The 20637-nt window shown below is 38.8% G+C and overlaps 1 protein-coding gene and 3 non-coding genes across 4 annotated transcripts; 3 read left to right on the top strand and 1 right to left on the bottom strand.

Moving 5' to 3' along the window:
- The first annotated feature begins 256 nt into the window (after positions 1–256).
- On the top strand, positions 257–329 carry Trnav-cac (transfer RNA valine (anticodon CAC)). Its single transcript has one exon. It is a non-coding gene; the product is annotated as a tRNA-Val (tRNA).
- A 10530-nt stretch (positions 330–10859) lies between these two features.
- Trnat-agu (transfer RNA threonine (anticodon AGU)) lies at positions 10860–10933 on the top strand. The gene has a single exon. It is a non-coding gene; the product is annotated as a tRNA-Thr (tRNA).
- Positions 10934–11523: 590 nt separating this feature from the next.
- On the bottom strand, positions 11524–11597 carry Trnat-agu (transfer RNA threonine (anticodon AGU)). Its single transcript has one exon. It is a non-coding gene; the product is annotated as a tRNA-Thr (tRNA).
- A 4899-nt stretch (positions 11598–16496) lies between these two features.
- LOC129922394 (uncharacterized) lies at positions 16497–19660 on the top strand. The gene is made up of 2 exons (XM_056008309.1): positions 16497–16547; positions 18923–19660. Exons 1-2 carry the CDS (start codon positions 16497–16499, stop codon positions 19658–19660), a joined length of 789 nt encoding a protein of 262 aa, XP_055864284.1.
- Positions 19661–20637: the final 977 nt, after the last annotated feature.

Genomic DNA, 20637 nt, shown 5'->3' with positions numbered 1-20637 from the left:
GTTTACAACTTACAATATAACAAGTCAAAATCTAGTATTTAAAAACACATTTTCTAGCATACTTCAAGTTCAACAGTGGATAGTTTCCCATTACTGGCACAATTCTTGGGTCAGATAATTTGAGATGGAATCATTCTGTCATACAATGCTATGGGCTTTATTTAATCACAAATGCTTTGAAAGTAACGCGCAGAGGACCTACAAATATTTTTTTTTTTTAAGTATCAGAGTTAGTAATCTACGCGTCGTTATAACTGTTTCCATAGTGTAGTGGTTATCACGTCCGCTTCACACGCGGAAGGTCCTGGGTTCGAGCCCCAGTGGAAACAAGGATCCGTATTTTTTTATATTATATTCATGTTTTAATTTGTTAAAGAACAAATCATTAGGCTTAATGATGCCAGAGAATGAGATAGTTTATCTATTTTTTATACAGGGAACAAATCATAAAATGCTATTTTGTTGTTATACATGACCACTTATCGCAGGACATTTTTTTCTGTTTGTTTGCACCAGAGGGCTGGGGGGGGGGGAAGGGGGGGTCTTTGTTGTTGATGATGTTGTTTTTTTTTCTGTTATTGAAAATAATATTTATGGATTGGGTTTTTTTTCGTTGATACGAGATGGATATTTCAACAGTGATATTTTATAAATTACTAAATGTTTCTTGTTTGTTTTTTTTTTTTACAAAGTTTGGTTAGATGATACTACAGAGGGGACGCACCAACGTATACACTGAAAATTTTGAAAACATTAAAAAAAAACAAAAAAAAAAAAACATAAAAAACGATATTAGAGAAGCTAGTCTGAAGTGCAGTGGTTCCCAAACTTGTTCCATAACGGTACACTTCGCACATTCGGAACATTTAGCGGAACACTTTGATTATTTTTTAGGTTGGACTTTTTTTTTAATCATTTAAATTTACGATCAAAAAATTAAACCACATTCTAAATTAAGGATTAAAACTTTTTCTAAAATGTATACATATTGGTAAGCTGAATTCTAATATTCAGTGTTGCGTCAAACCAATTTCTAGACTTTGACTTTGTAGCAACATAAGAAAATCTTGCTTCGCACACAACAGGTTTACAAGGAAACTAAATTAAAATTACGAGCAGATTGTTTTGAAATATTGCGAATCTTTGTTGAAAAACTTGAGCAGAAAGAATTAAATTGTTGATCTTTTTAGTAGACTCAGAATCAGTGACGTCACTAGGATGAGTGTCACCCGGTGCGGTAAGATCAGGGTATAGCACCCCCATACTTCCCAGCGTCCCACAAGTTCCACATATTCTTCCCAATAAAAACTCTCGTTGTTTAGTTCTTTTTGCTCTATAATACAGCTCGTTGGTTTCTGTTACACAGCGTTGAAATAAGCGTCGATTCTATTTCAATTTTTTTTTGTCTCTGACATTTTATCGTTAATAATTACATAGATTTTTTTAAAATTAGAAGCAAATTAAACATCAATGGAATACGCTTTCCTTAGTAAATATTAAACAGCTCTAAACGCGGAAACCTTTTAACATTATAGTCACATATAGTGGTAGTATCCAGAGGACGACAAGTGAAAAAAAAAGCAACTTTATGAAAAGTCAATTGATCGGTACAAAAACTTGAAAAAGAATATTTTTATTTATCTTAACATTTAAAAGTCTACAAGAACTTTAGAAAATACAAACTTCAAGTTTCCTTTTCAGGATTTCAAATGTGAAAACGTATCTTCTTCTTCTTCATCGTTCTCATTGTTATGTTGGAGTGTTCATATGACTAGACCAATACATGAGATGAACTGCGCAGTGGTTTCCAAATCAGGGAGCTCTCCATATAGTTTTCTTTCTATTGGGGTGTTTTGGGGCCAGTGTCTTATATGGTCCTTTTGGTAAAAAGAGCAGTTTTGGAGGACATGGTCGGCATTCTCTGGTGATACTCCACATGGGCAGATTCCACTGGTTCCAATTTTGAGCTTCCGGTACATGAAAACGTATAACAAACTATAAACTCAATATCTTTTGTGACTTCAAAGGACAGAAAATCTCGATTTGAAATTTTGTTTTTTCAAAAGTGTACCTACTCATCATTCATGTCCTATTATATCATCTATTCATTAAACTCTTGTCAGTTAAACTCTCGTTGTTTACTGATATATGTAAACTTAGTGCCTCTAATTGTTCTGTGTAAGTCCCTACTACATCAAATAATAGACGGTCAGTGGTGCCCGGCAGACGAGCCACGGCCAAACCAAAGCCCCGACAGAATAGTAATAACGGACTGTGAGGTGGGGAAACCGGTGGAGAATGTCATCCCCTAGATCAGAGGTTCTCAACCTGTGGGTCGCGACCCCTTGGGGGATCGACTGACGATTTGGTAGGGGTCGCCTAAGACCATCGAAAATATGGATTGTATTTTGTCTATTCTTCTATTGCTTGGGGGGGGGGTCGTGGCTGAGTAGGGGATTGTAAAAAGGGGTCGCCAAGCTTAAAAGGTTGAGAACCGCTGCCCTAGATAAACCCGTTAACCCAACTTGACAGTTATTAGGTCATCGTGGGGACCATTTTCTGTTGCAATCGTTTTTCTATCTAATGTGGTCTTTGTATGTGATACCTGGGATCTTTCTGAAGCATCTCAATTCCATTGCTAGGACTCAACCTGGGATCTTTCTGAAGCATCTCAATTCCATTGCTAGGACTCAACCTGGGATCTTTCTGAAGCATCTCAATTCCATTGCTAGGACTCAACCTGGGATCTTTCTGAAGCATCTCAATTCCATTGCTAGGACTCAACCTGGGATCTTTCTGAAGCATCTCAATTCCATTGCTAGGACTCAACCTGGGATCTTTCTGAAGCATCTCAATTCCATTGCTAGGACTCAACCTGGGATCTTTCTGAAGCATCTCAATTCCATTGCTAGGACTCAACCTGGGATCTTTCTGAAGCATCTCAATTCCATTGCTAGGACTCAACCTGGGATCTTTCTGAAGCATCTCAATTCCATTGCTAGGACTCAACCTGGGATCTTTCTGAAGCATCTCAATTCCATTGCTAGGACTCAACCTGGGATCTTTCTGAAGCATCTCAATTCCATTGCTAGGACTCAACCTGGGATCTTTCTGAAGCATCCCAATTCCATTGCTAGGACTCAATAAGCTTCAGTTCTGAAGGAACATACTAAGCATTGTAAAACAAAACACTTTAGCCTTACAGGAAGTGACGTCACAAAAGGGTAACCTTTCCTACAAGGTCAATGGGAAGGGAGGGAACAAAAAATGATGCGTGAACACTCCTCTTGTTTCTTCTAGGTAAATCAAGACAGACGTGAATGAAGACAAACGCAGCGTTAGATTGTTCTGCGCATGTCATTGGAAGACTTACTCAAACCAACGAAGAAAGAAAAAAAAAGCAATCACGTGGTTTGTATTGTTTACATTTGTTCAGCAGACGCGAAGTTTTGGTACACACCTGGTACTAGGTGGTGCATTTTAGTGTTTTGATACACCTTCATCCAGGTGTCAACTGCATTTTTACCTGATCCTTCCGGCGCATCCTTTTATCACCTCAGCATTGTTTCCAGGACTGCTTGAGTACTAAAGGTAGGTCAGCATAGTGCGACGGGATACCTCAGTTCTGGAGGGCTCTTGAAGAGAACGAATATACAAATATTGGCAGATAGTAAAAGATTGCTAACACATTACTCAAAGCTAATTCAGCACAGAGGAGAGTGTTTTAGCGACTCGCTTTATCTTCACAACGAGGTGCCGCCTCTGGGGGGAGGGGGGGGGTCTTACCCTTGTTTCTGTTCTGCTGTTGCAATTACGTGTCCGCGGTTAACTCCCGACTAAAGACAATACCACTAATGAATTCAACCTGATTAATACAATGGCATTGCTTGGTGCGAAAACAAAAAGAGGTTTTAAGTTGTGGAGGTCCTGAAAACTATGATGTGGTGATATATACTCCCATATTATCTAGAATATCATGCCACATAATCTATAAGTGATAAATATGTTGATAGCATATGTGTATAGACCCAGTTTTCATCCAATTCAACAAAAGATAGCATTATAGTCTGCTAACATAAGAACTTCCTTTTCAAATAGTCTTCAATACTGTGCTAAGATAATCACGCATTATCAGTTAGTTACCTTCTTTTCTTATCAGTTAGTTACCTTCTTTTTTTATCAGTTAGTTACCTTCTTTTCTTATCAGTTAGTTACCTTCTTTTCTTATCAGTTAGTTACCCTCTTTTCTTATCAGTTAGTTACCTTCTTTTCTTATCAGTTAGTTACCCTCTTTTCTTATCAGTTATTTACCTTCTGTTCTTATTAGTTAGTTACCTTCTTTTCTTATCAGTTAGTTACCTTCTTTTCTTATCATTAAATATAAGTTACTTGAAATGTATATAGTGAGAATGTCAACAATAGATAATTAAATAGAACAATCAAAAAGTGAAAGTAGAACATTAAATGATATTAAAACATTTTTAAACCTCTTAGTCGCATTTTTCCCCACTTTGTCTCCATTACTTAGGGTTATTTCCCTTGTACTTTGGCTACATTACCCCAGTTCTTTATATTAACTTCTATTAAACGTGCATACACATCTATATCACTATATGTGTTCACACTTATGCGAACATTGGCATTTAAACATTTATATTGTTTCTTTTATTGTCTCCCTTCATATGACAATTTTTATTTCCTCCCTTGAGATTTGGAAAACTACTTCCTCGTCAAGTGGAAATCATGTCAGCTAGAGCCAGTATCTCGGGAGTTTCTGCTCTGAGACAATTTTTCTGTGGCTGTCTTTTAGTCACAGGGGTCAATTAGATTCGTACAGAAAGTGTTGTTTTTTTTCCCTCCCCCCCCCCTTTTTTTTCCCGTTTTCCCCCCTTTTTCGTATTTTCCTCTTCCCCTCTTTAGTATATTATTTGTCTGTAGACTGCACAAGCATGAGCAATATTGACTAATGAGCTTTTTTTAAAAAAAAAATAATTTTAAAAAATTCAACTGAAACTTATTCATTTGACACTTATTGCATTAAGTGGTGTTATCTTAGTTGTGTTAAATGAAAATATGAAGATTATTTAACAACATGAAGCTAGGAACAAGGTGTAAGAGCATTTCCTTACAAAATACTTTTTTTTATGTTTATTCAGTACATATTTTTTTTTTTGGTGTGAGAGAAATAATGTGTTTAAACTTTTTGGCCAGACTTCTTTTAATGGTATTTTTTTTTTATTCAGTACTGAAGAGATTACCTTGCCAACAACACCTAAGGAAGGATCTGAAACTGTTGCTATGTACCACAAGGCGGGCTAATCAACTCAAAAAATTATTCGTGTACATCACTCAGTCATAAGTGCCACGCCATTGTATACAGGCTGTACTCTATTACTATGACCGCTTTCCCACATCACTAGTTGGATAGCCTCCACAAGTTGACAAACCGGTACCGGTTTTCAGATATTGAATTATAATAATAATCATAATTTTATTTATTATTTTTTCTTAAAGGAAACCTCAGAATTTACGCTATTCAATTTTAGCTTTATCATCATAGGAATCCTAGGGCCTTAGGCCTCTTTTCTTTGCCTCTTTTTTGGGCTTTCTTTGCCTCTTTTATGGGCCATCTTGCCTCTTTTGTGGGCTTTTTTTTTTTTTTTTTTTTAATAATATGTTTTTATTTGTAAGTTCTCATAATTCACAAGTATTAAATCATAAACAATTGAAAAGTGATTAACCTAAAAATGTAATAACAGTAATAGAAATATTATTTAATATCAAAGACATACTACCTAACCAATGAACCCCTAAAGACAGAAAAATGATACAAGTATACTCTACTCCAGAACAATCAACACAATATCAGGCATCCCTGACCCCTAACACCCTATTTCTGGAAAACTACATGAGCATTGTACAGGTATATGAAATTCAAACTAGATAATTCTCTACCCTAAAGTCCATTATTTATCCTTTTAAAGTGAAAAAACTTCCCGTTATGGATTAGAAGTTTTCACATACTGTCAACTCTTACAATTATTTCAAATATTGTAACTAGTCAATATGCAGTGTAATATTAAGGAAAAGTTTAACACTTGGACCAAAAGAGAAGCAAATATTATACATCAAATGCACAAACTTTTATAATGAGTAGGCTTACAAGTAAATATTATTATTGTTATTATCATTAAATAAAAAGGTGATAAAACACCTTAGATTTAAATGGAACGCTGTATTGACAATTTAAGAGTTATCTTCCTTTAATAGATTACATACTACAGTAATGAGATTTACATGGATTTGTTATTTTGCTCGGACACCAGAAATAGAATTTAAGAAAAATGAACATGATTTAATTGAAAAAAAAATTTAATAATGGGATGCATTTAAACTCTTATAGTCACCACATTCCCTTACATAACTCCGTTTGGGCCTCTAGTGGTCGTGGGCCCGGTCGCAATGAACCCCTTCGCGCCATTGTTGCTACGCAACTGCGTAAAAAGGTCAATATCCAATGGTTAATGAAAACTTAAATATAATTGTTGTTTTTTTATCAATGGTTTGCATTGTCAAAACCCCCCCAAAAATGGTTTTATTCTATTTTTTTCAAAACATACAAGTCACAGTAACAGGTCGATGCAGTAGAGGAGGGGAAGTTGTGAAAGAAGCAACATGAAGAAAGTAATAAAATCATTTCGTGCATCTAAGAATTTAATTACTTTAAACTTTAAACGAAGGTCGGCCTTCAAAATAGGCACAAAATAGGCACAACACGAATAGAAACATTTATACAACATAAACATTCAATACTTCGAGCATCAGATAAATACACTCTATGCATGGGCGTAGCCAGGCGGGGGGGGGGGGTTCAACCTGTAAGATAGTTTTTTGTTTTGTTTAATACGTTTTAAATAGTCTGCATCAATACCGCCCTTTCACAGGCAACGAGAATGTTCCTTGGAATGTTAAGGGCCTTGAAGGTATCTGTGAGGTCAGTTGTTATTATCCCCTCGGTTGATGGGGAATATTGTTGTTGTTGTTGTTTTTTTGTTTTGTTTTTTTTTATAACTTCCCTACACGCTAAATCTCCTAGCCTAGGCTCCCATATTTTCGTTGTTTTTCCGTTTCAGTTTTAAATTATTAGATAGTGGAACGAAAATGTTTATAGTGGTAGCGTTTTTTTTTTAATCAATGAACAGATTAGGGCGATCAGGGTAATCTATCATTTAGTCGGTCAAAATAGGCCTATCCCAGTACAGCAGATGACCAGTAGAATCGAGAATCTCTTGTGGCAAGTATTTGTAATAGGGATGATTAGATTAACAGATCAAAGTGTCAAAACCAATTGTTGGTGTATTAACTTTGCAACTTTGTTTATGGCGACCTAGGTAGGCAGATTATTATTATTATTATTATGTTAGAAATTAATTAGTAGTCATTCTCTGGCGCTGCCAGGGTCGAGTTTCGTTAAAGGGAAACAAAATTCCCTTTAAGTTTCCACAGAGGAATTTTCTGGTGATGTGGCAGGTCTGCAGCAGGCAACGAGGATGTTCCCAGGAATGCCAAGGGCCTTGAAGGTGTCTGTGAGGTCAGTTGCTATTATTCCCTCGGTTGATATAACAATGGGGTATATTGTTGTTTTGGACAATTTCCATAGACGCTTAATCTCCAAGCCTAGGTTCCCATATTTTCTTTGTTTTTCTATCTCATTTTTTCTTAAATTATGAGACAGTGGTACGGCGATGTCGATAATGGTAGCGGTTTTTTCTTTTTTATCGATGAACAGCAGATCCGGGCGATTGAAATCTACCGTTTTGTCGGTCAGAATAGGCCTATCCCAGTACAGCAGATGTTCAGTAGACTCGAGAACCTCTTGTGGAGAGTATTTATAATTATTATTATTACATAAATGTAGACTTATAACTAGACAGATTATTAATTAATGGACGAGGATACAGGACTAGAAAGACACACGTGAATGCCGAGACACCGAGACAGTCTTAGACAAACAGTTCATCTCTTGGAGATCCACCAAATCTATGGGAGGTCCTGAGACGCACACGAAAAAAGAACAAAAGGGCGCTGCTCACACTCAAAGACCTCGTGATTCAGGATGCGGGACACACACGACGTGTGAGTTCATGACGGTGCTCATATCTGTGATTCATAATTGTGGTATAAACAGGTCTAGGATAAAATGTTACCCCCCCCCCTTTTTTCCTCCTTGATTCCCCCTCCCACTCTATCTCTCTTTTTCTCTCCTCCTCCCTTCCCCTTTCTCCCTGTCTCTCTCACTCTCTCTCTCTCTCTCTCTCTCTCTCTCTCTTGTTATGAGCCAGTGAGACATTGTCGCTCTTCTCTTGTTTGTTAGGGGAGATTGTAGAGCAGACCTACCAAAGCTGTGTATTTCCCATTAGATCTGGGTATTTTGGAGTTTTCTGTTAAATAATCTTAATAAATATATTATATATGTCAGGAAGAAAAACCTGTTTTATTACAAATACTACAACGTATATAATATAAATCTTGTATGACATTAAAATACACAGTAGGACCGAACACCTAAAACTTTCAAACTTTACAAGGCTAGAACGTCTGTGTAGCTTCAGTGCAACGTAAGCATTTTTACTTTATAATACCAATCCAGCTAATAAACTGATATAAGTTTTTCTTGGTTTTGAAATACCTACTTTTTCTGGGGTTTTTTTTAACCTCTCCCCCTTTTCCCAAATGTAAGCTCTGACGCACTGAATGTGATGAGATGCATTGTTGTGAAGCTGTCTCAAGGGCAGAGGTGAAAGGTCACGGGAGTTCGGTCTTAACAGGAGAAAGAACGGTAGTACAGCAAAGAGGATGTGCTGTGGCGAGAGACAATGTGGGGGGGGGGGGGGGGGAGGATGCAAGCACCTGTTCCGATACCTGCTACTAAAACAGCAGACCTACGTTTTTCAATTGTTTCGTTTGTCCACATCTTGTTTGTAAATTTACATGTTTTGGATGTACCCTCAGAGTTGAATATTATTTGCTTCCTAGTCCAAACCTAGTCCAAACCTTCCGCAGGACGACATGGGAATGGGAGCGGGCAGGGTGTGAACTCGAAACTACAGAGTAAGTCCGAACGACAGTCCAGGGCGCATATCGCAAGACCAGGCAGCCATATGATAACATACGATAATCTAATTTGCTTTTCAAGTTTAAAGTAAGCTACGCTAATGAGTGGAAGATTATAAATGTCACTATTTCATGTAATCTCACAGCCTCGGACAAAATTCAAATCTCAAAGGTCAACAGGTCGGAGAATATTTTATGCAACTGTATTAAGGGGGATTAAACACGTAGTCAGCGAGCAGACGGCTTCCTATTTCCTCGCCGTAACAGCTTCATGGACACATTTACTTATAAGAATAAACACCAGGGACCAATCAGAGTCTATTCTCCGACCACGTGATCCAGTAGCTAAAGCTACTTCCCTCATTAGCTGATAATGTTAATCACAATACTCTCACAAACGTTTTCTTTCATCATATTTTTAAAAATATTTTTGTTTTTTTAGAGAGGCAGACAAGAAGACAAAGCCTTGCAAAGCAGGATACAAGCACACACACACACACACACACACACACACACAGGGCCGGTCCTAATAATTGCGGGGCCCTATGCGAAACTCATTGCGCGGGGCCTAGTCTGGGTGGGAATAAGGATAATTAGTGAAAATTAAGATTTTGTATTAGAAAAAAAAAATCGACTTTGAAATTTATTCATTCTTTTCTAAGTACAAAATTGCGATCAAATTAATTTTACATTACGAACCTTGCAACCTATGGCATATTTATGTGCCAGTGACTATAGAAGTAAATAAAGTATTGGACCTTCCGATTAAAGTGAAAATTCGCCCGATTATTACATTTTATTACATGAAAGCTGACAATGCCTTTTTTCTTTTATCGCGTAGGATTTGCGTTTTCCGCAATGAATGACACCAACAAATGGCACTTTTGTCTATTTTTCAGGAGCTTTTTATAAGTTTTCAGGAGATTTTAATAAATTCAGGAGATTTCCATGAATTTTTTCGTATATATTTTGCAATTTAATAATTACACATAGAATTAGCGCGGGGACCGCATAGGTTGCAGTGGCCTAAGACCGGCGCTGCACACACATTACAAAGTAAAGTTAAAAAACTAGGCTAAAAAATTTTAATGGATGAAACAAATCAGCAAATATTAGGCAGTAGATCTACACACATTAAGCCTCAAACTTCCCGGATGAAGTATTTGCTAAGACGATTGCGTAAGAGTTCTCCTCCTTGAAGTTGTCTCCTCGCGCCATTGGCGCTTTATTGATAACGATGTTAGTGTCTTTACAGCAGACGATATTGACTGCTTTGGTTTGGTACTAAACGTCTGAATTTAACAACGGAGTCAAAGACGGGCATTTTTAACTTTAAGACCGGTGCCTGCTTGACTAAGAACATGATCTAACAGGCTAAATATACAAAATACTATTTTATTTGTTTCATTTTTTTAAAAAAGTATCTAGTGGGAAGAACTCCACATGTACAGCAATTTATCATTATACTGTAAAATTTATTTCCTTTTTCGATATCAAACAAAATTAATTATTAACCACGATTATCTTAACTAATTGTATGTTGTTTTTTGTTTTTTGTTGTTGGTGGTGTTTTAATGATGGATGTTTTGTTAGAAAAGTTTCAACTTGAGCCGAGAATTAGAAGTGGGAGAGCCAAAGTGCTCAAAGTTTGTACCAGACAGACACAGTGAGCTGATAAGAATACTTGGTCGCAAGCTCATCTCAGCTCGTTTACTGGATCATTATTTCAATTCGGTTTAATACCTGGCTCCATAGCTCAGTTGGTTAGAGCGTCTGCCTAGTAAGCAGAAGGTCGAGGGTTCGACTCCCCCTGGAGCCTAGAGAGTTGGAATATTTTTTTTTTACTGTTACAATTTTTATTCTGTACTGTTTTAATATTTCAAACTTTTTTTTACAAATAAATAATAATTTTCTTCATGGCTCAACAGTAGTGGAAAGTCGAATTAGTTGACCTCAAATAATTCTTCATTTGTCTGAGGCGCGAAAAGCTTCTCTTACAATTACAGGCATTGCATAGTGCCGTTTTTATTTTTATTTCTTTTATCGCGCGTAGGATTGGCCTTATTGAATGGCATATATATATTTCAGGAGAATTATATGAGTTTTCAAAAGATTTTAATAATTTCCGGAGATTTCCAGGACTTTTTCGTATATTTTGCAATTTCAGGTTATTTCGAGGAGCTCCTGGTAAATCAGGAGGCCGCGGGAAATCTGTTATAAATTTTAAATGGTTTAATTTAATAATTTACACCTAGAATTAGTGCGGATCCTATGAAAGTGCGGAGCCCACTGCAGTGGCATAAGCCGGCCCTGGAAAATAGTAGCGTATGCTGCTTTGTAAAATTTGAAATATCAAACAGAACAGAATTTTTAAAAAGTAAAATAAGTAAAACAAAAATTCAACGCTTTAGGCTCCAGGGGGAGTCGAACCCTCGACCTTCTGCTTACTAGGCAGACGCTCTAACCAACTGAGCTATGGAGCCAGGTATTAACCGATCTTAAATAATGATCCAGTAAACGAGCTGGGATGAGCTCGCGACCAAGTATTCTAATCACATAGCTATATCTTCCATCATTTAAGGACATCCCTGGACAGTCTATTGGCCCTCTCCAGTGGTCAAGCCCGCCCCCCCCCCACCGTGGATGTAAGGATCTCCTATCGCGGATGGCGCTGCGGGAGGAAGGGGCGGCGGGAGGAGATGGGAAATAAAAGGGAGACGAATCGCTCTCATGATGAGAAGAGATAATTGAAGTGTCGGATGCGCCTCGGGTGTGAGTGGTCTACGCTTGGCTCATCCTCCGAGGCAGAGAAGCGAAGAACTGTAAGGGGGGAAATCGGAGATTTCTCAATCGAGGACAAGCGATGAACGAAAACGTGGCTTCTGATTGGACGAGAGGTGATCACATGACAGGAGCGAATAGAAACGTTGAGGAGTGACAAAGGCAACAGAATATAACTTTTTTTTATTATTATTACTTGGATGGGTTTGTGGGGGGGGGGGGGGTGCAAGAATAGTTAAAAATTTAAACACAACGCAGTGATCAAATCGAGATATTTAAGGGAAACATTTTTTTTTTCAAAGGGAAAGAACACCTCACGTACAACTATATATCTCAGTAATGTAGAAGCTGCTTCCCTTTCCGATATCAAACAAAATAGTTAATTGCCAATAATTAGCTGACTAATTACTTAATTTTTTTTGTATTGTTTCCTGTTTTCTTAGGTACAATAAATAATTGTTTAAAGTTTCATCTTGATCCCAGAATGGGTGTGGGAGAAAAAAATGTAGAAATATATAAGAGGACAAAACCCAACATATTTAACCATATCTGTGAATACTGAAGGTTTAATTTTCCATGTTGGAGTCAAACAAAATATATAATTACCAATATTAATTGATACAATGGTTAACTTTTTTTTTCTAATTTATGTCTTGTCTATAACAATAAATAATTGTGCACAGTTAAACTTGATCCGAGAATGGGTGCGTGAGAAAAAGCAAATATTTTACCAGGCTGACAAATAGATACACGCTTTAAAAAAAAAAAAGCTTTTTTATTTGAGAACAATATTAGCTCCAATTTCGTGGCCAAAGATTTGCAGAATTTCGTTCCATGTTCTTATTGCAGATACATTTTTATTACAAAGCATATATCACTCACTCTCTATGTCCGTTTGTCTGTCTGGTAAATCTAAAGAACTAAGAACTAAAAATTTAGAACTTTAAAAAGATGAATGTATTGTAATAACTTGAGTGAGGCAACTCAACGAGGACATAGACGTTTATTTACATAGAGACCTGACAAACACAAAGGGCATCTGCCTTGAGTACAGCATCTCCATATTGGCTGTCTCTACTTGGGCGGAAATCGTTAGTCTACTAATGTCAACATCCGACTTGTCTGGTCACTGATAGTGCGCACCTTCTTTCTGCACTATCTTGGATGGCGGTGCGCATGGCAAAGTCATAACAGTATTATTGCTTTAATAATACGCGGTTTGATGGTAGGATGGTCATGGACAATTATTTAAATGAGGATATTTGGAAAAAAAAGTCAATTTCTGGTTCTTTGGTTAATCCAAGGAGAAAAATGTTTCATTTCTTTATCTTTCCTTTCTTCTTTTATTACTTTCTGCTCTCGTTTACTCCTTCCCCCCCCCCCTTTCTAACTCTCTCTATTATCTCTTTCTCTTAGCGTTCCCGCCTTCCGTTCTTTCATGTTCTCTTATCTTTTCAATTCTTTTTCATATTTCTATCTCTGCTAGTCTCTCTCTCTCTTTCTGTGTCTCTGTGTGTCTCTGTGTGTGTGTCTCTCTCTCTGTGTGTCGCTGTGTGTGTGTGTGTGTTTTCTCTGTGTCTGTGTGTGTGTGTGTCTCTCAGTGTCTCAGTTTCTCTCTCTCTCTCTCTGTCTCTCTCTCTCTGTGTCGCTGTGTATGTGTGTGTGTGAGTTTCTCTCTGTGTCTGTGTGTGTGTGTGTGTGTGTCTCTCTCTCTCTCAGTGTCTCTGTTTCTCTCTCTCTCTGTCTCTCTCTGTCTCTCTCTGTGTGTCTCTGTGTGTGTGTGTGTCTCTCTGTGTCTGTGTGTGTGTCTCTCTGTGTGTCTGTGTGTCTCTCTGTGTCTGTGTGTGTCTCTCTGTGTCTCTATGTGTGTGTGTCTCTGTGTGTGTCTCTCTCTGTGTCTGTGTGTCTCTCTCTGTGTCTCTCTCTCTGTGTCTCTGTGTGTCTCTCTCTCTCTGTATCTCTCTCTGCGTCTCTCTCTGTGGCTGTGTGTGTGTGTGTCTCTGTGTGTGTGTGTCTCTCTCAGTGTCTCTGTTTCTCTCTCTCTCTGTCTCTCTCTGTCTCTCTCTCTGTGTCTCTCTGTGTGTGTCTCTCTGTGTCTCTGTGTGTGTCTCTCTCTGTGTCTGTGTGTCTCTCTCTGTGTTTGTGTGTGTCTCTCTCTGTGTCTCTGTGTGTGTGTCTCTCTGTGTGTCTCTCTGTGTGTGTCTCTGTGTGTGTCTCTCTCTGTGTCTGTGTGTCTCTCTCTCTGTGTCTCTGTGTGTGTCTCTGTGTGTGTCTCTCTCTGTATCTCTCTCTGTGTCTCTCTCTGTGGCTGTGTGTGTGTGTCTGTGTGTGTGTGTGTGTGTGTCTCTCTCTCTCAGTGTCTTTTTCCCTCTTCTGTCTCTTTCTTCATCTATTCATTTTTCTCTTTCCTGACACTTTATCTCTCTCTCTCTTTGCCTTTTTTTTAGTTACACACTCTCTATCTCTCTCTATTTAACATAAATTCTATCTCTCTCTCATTTTCTCTTTCTCACTTTTCTCTCTGTCTCTGTCTCTCTCTCTCTCCGTCGCTCTCTCGTTTTACCTTACCTAATCCACTGACCTGACCTTCCCTCATCAGGACAGCCACTCCTGGTCAACAAAAGTATAAGATCTACATCCTCAATAATATCCTCAATAACAGACTTGGCATGTCTATGGCAGGCCGGACGTTGTAGTGGCCAAGTGGTCATCCTGATTTCCTAGCTTACATCATTGTTCTATTGTTGTCCAAGTTCACTCCTCGCGTCACTCGTGCTGACCAGTGGTCAACAGTCAATGACTCACACAAGAAAGTCTTAGTATTTAATGAACTGTACTTGAGACACCATACAAAATGTGCACTGATCGAGTTCCCTAAATACGTGTGTTATAAAAACGACACATACAGTAAGCCTCTGGCCCTAAACCCCCCTATAAAACAAAAAACTATACTGAGAACTGCCTGATTTGGAAACCACTGCGCGATTCATCTCAGATATAGGATTACTGATCTGAACCCTCCGACATGTGAAATCAGAATGAAGAAGAAGAAAGAAGTATGTCGAATTAACTTTCCACTATACAATAATACGTTGCAATCCCAACAATCTTTAAACAAAATCTACCTACGGGTTGTTTTCAAGTGAAATGTTTTAGAGAAACCGTGGTGTATTTCTTTGCTATCGCAATGTTTTGTTTATGTGTAATGCAATATTGTAAGAAGAATACTCGTGAATTATCACGATTTTATTAATTATTTTAATTATATTCATTCTCTGGCTCTGCCAGGGTCAAACTTTGGTAGAGAAACAAAATTCCATGTAGTCCCTTGAACAGTGTCAACTGGCAACAAGAATGTTCCTAAGTACGTTAAGGGCCTTGAAGGTATCTATGAGATCAGTTTTTATTATCCACTCGGTTGATATAACAAAGAGTAAATTGTTGTTTTAGATAACTTCCATAAACGCTTAATCTCCAAGCCTAGGTTCCCATATTTTCGTTGTTTTTCCAACTCAAGTTTTTCTTAAATTATAAGATAGTGGTACGGCGATGTCAATAATGGGAGCTTCTTTTTCTTTTTCATCAATGAATCAGGGCGATTAAAATCTACAGTTTTGTCGGTCAAAATAGGCCTATCCCAGTACAGTGGATGATCAGTAGACTCGAGAACCGCTTGTGGTGAGTATTTATAATAAGAAGGAGTATCCTTATTGTTCAAATTATGAGTCAAATCTAAGTGCTGGTGTATTAACTTTGCAACTTGGTTATGGCGACCTAGGTAGGCTGATTCTGATAGGGCTGGTTATCCTGCCATTATGTGTTCAATTGGCTCACCCACATTTCCACATTTTTAGCATTTGTCGACAACATTGAGTTTCAGGATATGCTTCTCGTAATTTTTGTCCTGATCACTCTGTCCAGTATTGCTGTAACAAAGCCTTCTGTTTCAGGGTAAAGATGACCTGCTTTGAGCCATGCTAAGAAAGCAGCTTTGTCGATGTTGTCCCCATGTAATAAAGCCGGGAATTTTCCTTGAAGGTTTTTTCTTCCCATTGGCGAATCTCATGCCCTACGTCGTCCAAACCGACATTGACATCAGCATTGTGTAGGTTCAGAGGTGCTGCTTCGGATTATTATTATTATTAGTAGTAGTATTTTAGTAACGAAATGGCACTGCCCACGGTCGAGATTCTATAGTGGGAAACAAAATCCATTGTTGTCCCTTTAAGTGTGTATGTCGAGGAATCATTATTGTTCCTCTTCTTCTTCTTCTAGCCAGCTTTATTGCTGCTGAGCTGTCAGCTCTTTTGCAGACTGTGCCAAGGAAAAAAAGTGTGCTGTTTTCTTCAGCTGTTCAGCACTGCCGATCATTATTGTTAAACTTTATGAACAGCATCAACATTTAAGGAACAGAAACTGCAGTTACAGTTTATCTCTTATAACGGATAACATAACTGCTGCTGAGCACGTAGACTAGACGCTCGTATAGTGTTAACGCTATTGAGCAACCAATAATGAAATCTTAATTTATTTATTTTTTTTAATTAAAGCGACACATGAAATAAAAATCTCACCATTAGGAGAGCAAGGACTGCAGAACAATGTCGAAGAGATCACGTCAGGATCAAGAGTTCCAAGAAGCAACGGGGGAAGTAGGACACACACAGACAGACACACACACAGACACACACATACACACACAGACACACACAGACAGAGACACATTTACAGACAGACACACAGAGACACACATACACACACACACCGAGACACACAGACAGACACACACAGAGACACATATACAGACAGACACACACAGACACATAGACACACACACACACATCTCTTAATGTGCTTCTAATTAGTTTTGCAGTGGATGTGCGTGGACCATTGAACATGAGCGTGCGGCGCGTCATGAAGTGTATCTGTGTTCGTGTTAGTGTGTGTGTGTGTGTGTGTGTGTGTGCGTGTGTCGTAAATAAAGTGTTGACGTCATAGAGCAGAGTTCATTTCTCACAGTTTCCCCATCTAGCAGGCAAGTCGACACAGAGCTGTTTAAATATGGCGGGAGACAGTAGGTGAACATCAAGGACAGGAAAACATCAGGGACACACATCGACATAGGACGCCACCTTGTGTTGGGTCTCTCTTCGCAGCCAGTGAAATGGGCGCTGCCCCATGGCACCCTCAGCATGGGTTCTTAAGTATTCTTATAATTAGAAATCGTAGTGGATTTCCACCAACGACAGGATTTTTTAGGGGAGCCTTATGGCGAACACCACGGCTGATGTGACAGAGAAAGAATATAGGGGACAGTTTCCCGGTGTGCTCGGACTTCGGCCTCGCCTCTAACTCGAGCGACTTGGGATACGCGCCATCGCTAATAGGGATGTAACAAATTTACCTTTCCCTGACAGACCAGTTGTTCAGACAGGCCGTCGGAGGGGAGTGTCAATGGGCCTAGAGTTCCAAAACGTCTTCATCTCTTACTAAGAAGAAGCAAGCCCCATCACGATGACCTTTCAGCCCCTGGCTGTTTAATCGCGCACCTTGCACTGTCATAAGACCTGGAAATGATTATTATACTCACCTACAAAAAAATAAAAGCTATGACTGTATTTGTTTAATGTATTTTTAATGCAAAAACTGCTACATATTAGATTAAATATGACAAACAGAAGTAATGGTTTTTCTAAATATGTCCATTGAGAACCGGAAGTGCTAATTATAAACTCATCTGCTTAGGTCACCATTTTTGTGTTTTCTTTTCATCGTATTTATAGAATCACTCCGGGCCGGAAGTTAAGCTGAATGCTGATTGGCTTACATATCTTTAGAGTTGATTTGTCTTTGAGATACTCATAGTAATTAAGTTCTGTTCATTGTATTTACGCCTATGTATAAACTTACATTATTTATTTTAAGACAACTTACGTCCTCTGTCGATAACTTATAGAGCCCAGAGCAGTTCGGCTGGTGTCTACTTGACAGTTTGCGGTCATATTTCGAACGAAATTTTGAATTAAAGAATTTAGAGTATTAAAAAGATGTATGTAATACTGCTTAATAATGAAGTATAATAAAAAAAAACTGTTACCAAAAAGAAATCAGAATTAGAAAACAAATTTGTAAGATAACAGATGAACGATAAAAAAAAAACTTAAAACCCAAAACCTGAACCAAATAAAAATATTTAAAACTAAAAAAGGTATTCTTCACAAGGATTCAAACCTGGGACTACTCGGTTCTGAAGTCAAGAAAACCACTAAACAGCAGAAGGAAAAAAAAAACGTGTCTAGGGAAAAAAACAATTTGCGATTTTTCCCTTTCCCTTTCACCTATCCCTTAGCTTTTTGAACTGTTGGGGCACCATACATGATCGGTCTCCATTCCTCTCTGTCTTTTGCCTTGGATAGAATCAATTGACTATAACATCCTCATATCCAATTAGGCCCGTCGGAAGTAGGGGGGGGGGGATACAAACAGGGCTCTAGTTTGAGGTCCCAATAGAAGGGGGGGGGGGCTTACACTTTGTATACATCTTAAATACGTATATATTTTAGCATTGGAGGAGAGGCACAGGGGTCCAAATCCATCCAACTGTCTGGGGCCCAAATAGTTTTAGCGTCTGGCTTGCAAGGCTGAATGTCTCATTTTCAGGACAATGGTTGAAAAATAAAATTTAGAGATTAACCTCAAAGAATTTATTCCACACTTCAAGTAAAAATAAATAGCAAGTAGCTTAAGAAAGTCAAAAACTCTGTGTCCGTCTTTGCATTGCGACATTGGTTGCTAAGACTAACATCAGAATGGCAGTGGAAAATTAAAAACAAATAAATCTTTCATGTGAAACGAAACAACGTTTGCAGTTTACTTCTGGAAAATTTTAAATTTCTGATTCATATCTTTGAGTCACTCCCTCTTTTCGAGTTTCTCTCTCCCTCTCTATCACACACACACACACACACTTTATCCCCCATCACTCTCCTCTCCAGCCTATCTTCTCCCCCATCACTCTCCTCTCCAGCCTATCTTCTCCCCCATCACTCTCCTCTCCAGCCTATCTTCTCCCCCATCACTCTCCTCTCCAGCCTATCTTCTCCCCCATCACTCTCCTCTCCAGCCTATCTTCTCCCCCATCACTCTCCTCTCCAGCCTATCTTCTCCCCCATCACTCTCCTCTCCAGCCTATCTTCTCCCCCATCACTCTCCTCTCCAGCCTATCTTCTCCCCCATCACTCTCCTCTCCAGCCTATCTTCTCCCCCATCACTCTCCTCTCCAGCCTATCTTCTCCTCCATCACTCTCCTCTCCAGCCTATCTTCTCCCCCATCACTCTCCTCTCCAGCCTATCTTCTCCCCCATCACTCTCCTCTCCAGCCTATCTTCTCCCCCATCACTCTCCTCTCCAGCCTATCTTCTCCCCCATCACTCTCCTCTCCAGCCTATCTTCTCCCCCATCACTCTCCTCTCCAGCCTATCTTCTCCCCCATCACTCTCCTCTCCAGCCTATCTTCTCCCCCATCACTCTCCTCTCCAGCCTATCTTCTCCCCCATCACTCTCCTCTCCAGCCTATCTTCTCCCCCATCACTCTCCTCTCCAGCCTATCTTCTCCCCCATCACTCTCCTCTCCAGCCTATCTTCTCCTTCTCTCACAGAAGTGGCACTGTCGTATTTTTCTAAACTTGTCTCTCTTCAAGTGTCCAGCAGTGGACGTCAAGTGTTGACCCCTCCAAGTCACCAGTGGCCAGAATCAATTACTTAAGGAGGGACTTCCTCGCGAGTCCTGCTCATGTTACTTACACAATGACTAAAGCCTTTGCGTGGGCAGTCAGCTGGAAACAGTCTAGTACACACTGATAGCCGCAGTGGTCATTGTAGTACTAGGGAAAAAACGACTTCACAGAAATGATAGGGCAGCAGAAGTAACGTCCGTATTATATAAGATAAGATAAGTAAGATAAGATAAGTAAGATAAGATAAGTAAGATAAGATAAGTAAGATAAGATATGTAAAATAAGATAAGTAAGATATTATAAGTAAGATAATATAAGTAAGATAATATAAGTAAGATAAGATAAGATAACATATACATGTAAAAGGGAGACCGATCGGTAAAAGAAAGCATTTTACTGAGGTTATCATTCTGTACAAAGACGTTCCTCCAAGAACAGACGAAGATAAATCTATGCATTAATCTAGCTCGTGCATGTTATAGAAGCCATGGCGTAATCATCTTTGGACGTGACCATCTTTCTCTTGAAGTAACGTCTGTAGTTTATAAGATAAGATAAGAAGTCTTACACATATCAAGCGGTTTAAATTGCGGGTTACACGGTGTCCGAATGTCAAAGGAAAGGATATAACCATCTAAAAACTGATATACACTCATAATCACACACACATACAAACACACACACGCGAAATCCGATCGTAAATCTTCCTAGTCAAAGAGTTTGAATGATGTAAATTTAACCTCGCTTGATTGCGGCCTTACCCGCCACCAGAAATATCTGGACCCTCTGGCTTCCCCCTACCCCCAATGTCAAATCTAGATTCTTTTTGTCCCCCCGCCCCCTTTTTTTTTTAATCCAATGGAGATACTTGCCTTTTGAAAAGCAAGCTTCTTCTTATATGGTGAGCAGCATAGCCAACAGATGACGTATTTCCTTTAACTAACTGAAACTAAGCTCTTCAGCTTTGAAAATTAAAATCGTTGAACGATCCTCCTTCCAAATGAAT

The sequence above is a fragment of the Biomphalaria glabrata genome, chromosome 13 (assembly GCF_947242115.1).
Source record: "Biomphalaria glabrata chromosome 13, xgBioGlab47.1, whole genome shotgun sequence".
NCBI classification, from domain to species: domain Eukaryota; kingdom Metazoa; phylum Mollusca; class Gastropoda; family Planorbidae; genus Biomphalaria; species Biomphalaria glabrata.
Note: the sequence above shows the minus strand (reverse complement) of the source record. Positions and strands in the feature narration are given on the sequence as shown.

Coding starts and splice junctions, on each gene's coding strand:
- LOC129922394 (XM_056008309.1), top strand. CDS start 16,497: ATGTCGAAGAGATCACGTCAGGATCAAGAGTTCCAAGAAGCAACGGGG. Junction 16,548..18,922: donor TCCAAGAAGCAACGGGGGAA/GTAGGACACACA, acceptor TCTCCTCTCCAG/CCTATCTTCTCCCCCATCAC.